Source organism: Rhamphochromis sp. 'chilingali' (genome assembly GCF_963969265.1).
Source record: "Rhamphochromis sp. 'chilingali' genome assembly, chromosome: 10".
Lineage (NCBI taxonomy): Eukaryota > Metazoa > Chordata > Actinopteri > Cichliformes > Cichlidae > Rhamphochromis > Rhamphochromis sp. 'chilingali'.
Genome location: NC_137937.1, coordinates 13,487,552 through 13,494,780, shown reverse-complemented (window position 1 = coordinate 13,494,780; position 7,229 = coordinate 13,487,552). Strand labels below are relative to the sequence as shown.

At 43.5% G+C, this 7,229-nt stretch overlaps 1 protein-coding gene across 1 annotated transcript; it reads right to left on the bottom strand.

Moving 5' to 3' along the window:
• Positions 1 to 1,254: 1,254 nt before the first annotated feature.
• slc20a1a (solute carrier family 20 member 1a) lies at positions 1,255 to 6,912 on the bottom strand. The gene is made up of 11 exons (XM_080894405.1): positions 6,765 to 6,912; positions 5,348 to 5,998; positions 5,108 to 5,248; positions 4,889 to 4,974; positions 4,567 to 4,663; positions 3,272 to 3,391; positions 2,913 to 3,122; positions 2,346 to 2,826; positions 2,075 to 2,260; positions 1,919 to 2,003; positions 1,255 to 1,790 (listed from the first exon to the last, which is right to left on the bottom strand). The coding sequence occupies exons 2-11, from the start codon at positions 5,694 to 5,696 to the stop codon at positions 1,635 to 1,637; spliced, it is 1,911 nt and encodes a 636-aa protein (XP_080750531.1). The 5' UTR covers positions 5,697 to 5,998; positions 6,765 to 6,912; the 3' UTR covers positions 1,255 to 1,634.
• Between the last annotated feature and the right edge of the window lie 317 nt (positions 6,913 to 7,229).

The window sequence follows — 7,229 nt, the reverse complement described above, 5'->3', positions numbered from 1 at the left end:
TCATGATATCCACTGAGTCGCTTCGAAGCTTGTTAAATGGAACAGCAGCAGCATCTGCTGCCAAACTACTATTATTGCAATGGGAAGATTAAACAAAAATGTCAGAACACTTCTCAAAATAAATAATATAAAGATAATAGTTCTGCCTTTCTGGCTTTTATAATAAATTGTCATTTGTTTTTAAAGTGGCCAGTCCGTGATCAGTAGTGTTCCTCAGTGTGTTTTTCTATCCAGTATGCTTTTACTACATTGGCAGTGTGTCTGGGATCATTGGCGTACTGAAAAATGAAGTTCCAGTCAGATGTTTTCTGGATGGTATTACAGTAGTGGATCAAAGTCTGAATTAATTAATTTCAGTCAATTCTGAAAGGACCTCCAACACACCTGGCTGAAAGGCAGCACTAAGCAGATAACTACAGACACTCACTGTTGTACCTCTCTCTCTCTCTCGACCTCCTCTGAACATGTTGATGATGATTTGAACCAAAGATTTCAAATTTAGATTCACCACTCCATGAGATCTATTGCCACTGATTTTCAGTTCTTGTGTAATTTTGCATATTTCAGCCTTTCCCTTCCTTAAGAGTGGCTTCTTGATAGCCACTCTTCCCCTTTTCATAGATTCAAAGATAATGTAGTTCTCTGTCAGGCTGCTAATAGCAAAATGTCTAAGGACACATTCAATTCGGTTCATTACCAAGTCATCAGTTATGTGCAGACACAAAACTGGTTCATCTCATTAATTAGTTGCATTTTAATGTTTGAATGATTCATGGTTCTGTGTTAAGTTGCTTAAACAACCAAAAAAAGATTCTTCTGAAAATTTTCTGTTTCGGTCAAGTCTTTTCAGGTACCAGACTTGGAAAAAAAAAAAAAAACTACAAGAAAATTTGGCTTCTTGGAAGCAGAATACAAAGACATGAAGACCTTTGCACAGTATTGTGCATTTAAAGGTTCTTCCTGTATGGAGGAGTCAGTGTGTGTGTAAAAAAAGGCTGCTGCAGCACTGCCACCTCGTGGATTTTGCAGAAATAGCACCAAAACATTGAGGAGAATCAGATGCACTACCGCTAACACTATTAGTGTCGATGGTTCACTATAACGTCCACCTTAGTGAAAACTCTAATGTTCATTTTTTAATGAGCAGTTTTCCGATCAAATTTATCATGATGTTTTGTTGCTTTTAATAATCCATCCCTCCCACATTAACACTCAGAAAAGCATCTTTCTGTAAAAGAAAATCTTTAATGGTGAGTAAAATACATTGAAATATCATCAAATCAAGCAACTCCATATTTTACTGTATCCAAATATCCAAACATACAACTGCTGCTCGTTCTTTTTCAGTCAAAAGGGAATCATCTGATGAAAACATTGCTTCTATACAAATATACAAAAGGATATACAAGATCACAGTCTTTCGGATAACTGAAGAGTGTTATTAGAGTCTACATAGTTCAAGGACGTGACCATGGGAGATAAAATAATTGCCTTGACTTAATGATATAATATAAATCATTAGCAAATGGAGAACAAACAGGACATTTTTATTGGCGTAGGATTTATCAGAGTCAAACAACTTGTTGGCTGCAGTCCATCAACTCAAGTAGGAGTGTCGCTGGACAGTGCTGGCCTCAGAGGATAACATAAATGAAGAGAGCCATGATGGCAGCGCTGATCAGCCCAGAGATCGGAACAGTAACAAACCAGGCTATGAAGATATTCCTGAACAAACGCCAGTCGACTGACTTCCGGGAACGTAACCATCCCACGGCCACCACGGATCCCACCTGTGTGCACATAATTTAAGAGCTCATCAGGTCATGCGCCACCGTGTACGTTACTTGTGCAGAAAGCTTAGCTTATTTCTAATGTATGTGTCTATTTGTAGTAAAGACAGTCCCTTTAGTTTCATTACCTTGCAGTGGGTTGTGCTGACAGGAAGGCCAATATTAGATGCCACCACAACTGTGATTGCTGAGGCCAGCTCGATGCTGAATCCACTAGAAGAGAAGGAAATGTCAGTATGCTTCGACTTTAACACAAATAAGGATTTTATTTGTCAGCCGCATACCTCGACGGTGTAATAGGGGTGAGATCTTTGCCCATGGTCTGGATCACCCTCCGACCCCACACCCAGAGTCCAATGCAGATGCCGGCTCCACCGTAAAGAAGCAGCCAGATAGGTGTCGGTGCACTTGACAAGACGGAGCCACTCTCATACAGAAGCCAGAGAGCCACCAGTGGGCCTATAGCGTTGCTAATGCGAAAAAAAAGTTTGTGTAAGCCATCTGAACAAACCAACGTATATGAATTCTTCAGAAAAAACAAACATCCTTGCCTACCTGACATCATTCCCTCCATGAGCAAAAGAGCCAAAGCAGGCAGTGAGTATCTGCAGGAACTGGAAAAGCGAGGAAACGGCAGGCTGGTCGACTTCCAGCTCATCCTCTTCCTGGTCCGTGCCAGCAAGGTCGGTGCCAGCTTCTTGGACCACATTCTCGTCCAGAGCTGCACTCCTGTTGGACACTGCTGAGCTGTAGCTGCTGTAACTGTCCACTCTCGGTCTCCTCTGCAGCCCACCGTCCCCGTCTTTATACCTGACATCTCCTTGAATTCCGTAAATAGCCATGGTGTAGGAGGTGTAGCTGTTGTTCCTCCGGATGGGCCGCTCTTCTGTGTCGCTGTCACCAATACATTCGCCAACCTTGGCCATGTGGAGCTTGTGCAGCAGGTCCTTGTAAAGGCCAGAGTCTTTGTGGATTGTGTGGGACCGACCACTGTGAGGATCAGTGATCACCATGGGGCCTACGGTCCCATTCAGACCTATGAAAATAAATAGTTAAATGTAATTCAGCTGTTGGAGTTTCTTCTGGTTATACTCTATTTAGAGTGCAGATTCAAGTCATTACCGTTGGCGATGTCCAGGTCTTTGGTTTCTGCATCTATGCTGTCTAAATCCGTCTCATCTGAGCCTCCCAGTTTAAAAGCCACCTTCTGACTGTCTGCTGGAGGGCTCTGTGGTCGGGGTGCATGGGATACTGGGGACTGCTGCGGTTGCACGGGTTTGCTGGAGTTCCTCTCCATGAGCGGAGCTGCACAGGGAGCAGCAGCTGTTTGTGCTGGATGAAAGAAGCACTCAGATTTTTAACGCAAGAGAAAGCAGTGATGCCAGTGCAGAAATAAATAGAATTTTAATACATAAGTCGTATATTTTTGTCAACATATTTACAAAAGTATAGTCTGAAAGTCTAAAGTCAGATTTACTCACCTTGGATTTTCTTCCTGAGGCGGGGACAGACGACAAACCAAACGAACAAGGCTGTGACGGCAGCGCAGCCCAGAGAAATGCACAGCGTACCCCACCACGGCACTCTGTCAAACCCCAGCACTGTGCACAAAAGACAGGGGAACGAGAGAGAACACGGTCTCAGAAAAGGTGAAACAGACGCGTAACTAATTCATTCACAGCTCTGTTCCTTTGAAAACAGCGAGAGAAAACTGTTAGCCCTTTCACATTCACGCACAACTTTGATTTACTGTAGAAACATGGCAACGTCTTGAAAGCGCAACTCTCACGCTTTCACATAAACCAAAAAGTCAAGATCACATTTTGTAGGTTGCGGTCACGCGACGTTCACGTTTGCTAAGAAATTATGCAAAATGTTTCAACGGCCTCTTCCAGCACTTCAGCTCGTTCTTACACAGAAGAGTATCAGCGAGAGTGTATGCTCCTACAATCAGATAGTGCGAAAGAGTTCGGCCTTGCAGCCCAGAGATAAACAAACAAAACTGCTGTTAAAGAAACTTAATTTCACTTTCCTGCTAATGCTGGCAGTGCATAGATAAACAGGTGAATAGAATTTAGTCAGGCAACATTTAATAACTTAGCTTACCTGTTTTTCCTCACAGACAACAGCGGCTTAACAACAATTAAAAGGTCGCACGATTAAAGCCACAGCTGCATGGGTGTGTCCCGTCTTCAGCATGCACGTGAAGCCAAACTGGCTTCGAACTCTACTGACCGGACAGACGGCTAAGACATGCAACAAAAAATGATGCTCGGACTGGAACATGCATGCAGTTTACTATACTGTATTACTCTGCAATTTTGCATTGCAGGAGTTACAATGTGTAATTTCCATGACCCACACACAGACACACACGCACACAGGCCTGCAGCCTTCAGTGAAGGGCCCAGGCCAGCTGACTCCTTGATTAGTTCAAGCCTGCAAACAGAACAAAAAGGAATGGAAATTTTCCATTTATTAGCGGAATCTGTTGTAGAGCCACTTTGATTATTTTCCTGTTGTGTTTGCTCGCTACAACTGTTGATCTTTGCAATTTTTTTATATAGAACATTCTACATCTTCAAGACTGTTTTTTCCTCTCTTTCTTTTTTTAATGAAACTGCTTCCTCTTTATTTGCCACCTACTTTGAGTCCCAACTCGCCCATGTGACCTTTCTCCACCTCATCCCAGGATTTCAACTGCTGTGGCAGTAGCGTGGCGTGTTAAGCAACAATCAAACAAATAACCAGTGCAGTCTGATGACGTAATACTCACATGGTGCTCCTGTAAACATGATAGAGAATAGGTTGATGCCCATCGTGATGGCGTAGAAGATAGGTAGGGCTCGCAGGCCGTTGGGTACAGGATTAGTCTGTGAAAAATACAGACTTTCTCTGTTATATGTTTAAAGTAGCAACATGTACTCAAAAATTATCAGAAACAAGCTGTTCTCTGTTCAGCTGTTGGTGCCTCTATGTTTATATTTTAACTCTTTGAGAGACCTGACTGCTCAGCTGAAACCCTCCAGACTACAGGAAGTACGAGTGCTCGTTATTTTAATGGACCTGATTAAGTATTCCCAGTGAATAAGCTTTACCTTATTCAGAATGAATTTGCGGACAAAATAGAAGAGAATTGCTGACATGATGCCTGACAGCACGGGGGACAGGAACCAGGAGGCCACTGTGGACAAGCGGAGCATATTTTCAATGCGTTAGGAATAAATTTGCTTTTAATTTGACTTGCATTTCATATTTAACGGCTATTTCTATCTATTGAGTGTGGGGTAGGGATAAAAAAAACAACACGTATTCACCAATGCGCAGAAGTTCCATCCATTTCACCCCTTGGTGACCTCTGGCTACCATGGAAAACCCAATTGTTGCTCCAACAATACAGTGGGTTCCAGAAATGGGGAGCTTCAGGAACGACGCTGCCAGCTGCCACACAGCAGAGCCTGGATAACAAAGGCACAGTTGCGATCACTGAAAACACACCAGGCCGAACATCTTCAGCACACACGTGCTCCGATCGTCATCACTGTCTGTGCACTCACCACACATAGCACTTATCGATCCTGCCATCAAGACGTGTTCCGAGCCGTTGTACATCCGGACGTCAATGATCCCCTGCCGGATGGTCTCGCTTACTTTGGCCCCCAACAGGACCGAGCCCACGGTCTCAAAGATGGTGGCCAAGACGCAGGCCTGCCGCAAAGTGACCACACCAGAGCCCACCGCTGTACCGAATGAGTTGGCCACATCATTGGCCCCCACAGAGAAAGCCAGGATGAAGGCAATGATGAAGCCTAGCACCAGCAGCCACAGGTAGCCCGACATGCCAGACTGAGAGGCCAGAGCCACGGTGGTGGCAGCAGCCAGGGTTGCTAATGTAGTTGTATCCATCGCTTCTCACAATATAACTAAGTTTTTGTCACAATCACTCTTATCCCAAGCCAAATTTTTTCTCTTTTCCCCCTTGCAATTTAACAGTAACTTATGAGGTAATATGTTTTTATAAATAAATTACTACCACGATAAAAAATAGAAGAGCCCTTTAGTTCAGATCTAAAAGTTCCAAAGGGAAGGAGATTTAAATTAATTGCTAGCTAGGTATGCAGGGTTTCTCTGTAGGCTTCATTGTAAAATGAGAAGGTATACAGATGGGGGAGAAATCCATTGTGACGGGCAGCCTCTGATGATGCACACTGCAATAACACAAAAACAGGCACAGAAATGCACAAGTTAGTGGCTGAAACTCCTCATCTTCAATCCTTGGAAAGGCTAAGATGAGTTACATATTAACAAGCCCAAACTCCAGTACGTGACACAACCAAACAGTACACACCGCTTTACCTGGTATCCATGATTTACTGGCTAATGGTAGAAAAAAGGAAGTGTTTCGTGTTATCAGCAGTATATTAACACTTCATACACTTCACACTGAAGTTGGACATGACACTACCGCTACTACATGACATTTCCACACAGCGTTTTGTTGGACCAATTCATTAAATTATGACTAGGATCAAAGCAGCAGGTAAGTATGGCAAAAATGGAAAATGCACAACTGTGCAGTTTTACTGAGCATTCAGTGTTAATCAGCGTTTTCACAGAGAGGAAATGGCGCTGCAGTAAAACAAGCAGCTGATTTAGTTTTCTTTAACTTTTGGCGAGTAAAGTTTGTTTAATAGGCGGTTAAGAGAGTAAATCCACGCGTGTGGCACTGCGGGGGACTTACATAACTACAGCAGCCTTTCAAATCCCACTTGCACAAACAAATCCCACCTAAAACTTCAGAAAGAGGTTTGAGAGACTGGGAGTAACTGGGCTCTTAGTTTGTTAGTACTCACTCAGGCCTATAGAAAATAGAGGTATGTTAATCTGCCTTGCTGCCCTTACGTAATTCAAAAGGAGTGAGAGGGGGGAAGACAAGGGGAGCACGAGTAGAGATTAAAGGTAGGTGACACTTACATGTGTAAGCAAAGGTGTCCGCTGTGTTGTCCCCTGCGCTCGCTGGGCTTCTCTGTCAGGTGATCGGCCTTCCTCGGCAGGTGTTATGCAAAGTGAGAGGATGTCAGAGGAGGTGCCAGTCCAGCGGCCTGCAGTGTTTGAGGCTCCCTTTGGAGGTTGGTTTATATATTGCGCCTCAAGTGAGAACCCGCCTTTCCAGAGCAGTCATGGGACACTCGCTGCTGCACTCGGGCTAATGTTTATCGAGCTTGTTGATGGGGGAAAAAAAGTAATTATAGTTTTCTGCTGATTATATTGCTTAACCTTATCCCCCAAATTATATTTATCCAAGCGCCGAGGAAAGACAAATGTCTGTTGTGTTGCCGAAATAGCCCATCTTTCAGTCTAATTCAAAAAGAAAAGTAAGTGAAATATTTCTGGTGACAGTTTGTTTATGGTGGTTAAGCTTCTGCTGTTTGGATATAA

Bases quoted from the DNA above. Each gene is read 5' to 3' on its own strand.
- slc20a1a (XM_080894405.1), bottom strand. From the start codon at position 5,696: ATGGATACAACTACATTAGCAACCCTGGCTGCTGCCACCACCGTGGCT. The intron at 4,664-4,888 runs GTAAAGCTTATT...TATTTTTCACAG, and splicing joins GCAAATTCATTCTGAATAAG to ACTAATCCTGTACCCAACGG. The intron at 3,123-3,271 runs GTGAGTAAATCT...TCTTTCATCCAG, and splicing joins CCTCAGGAAGAAAATCCAAG to CACAAACAGCTGCTGCTCCC.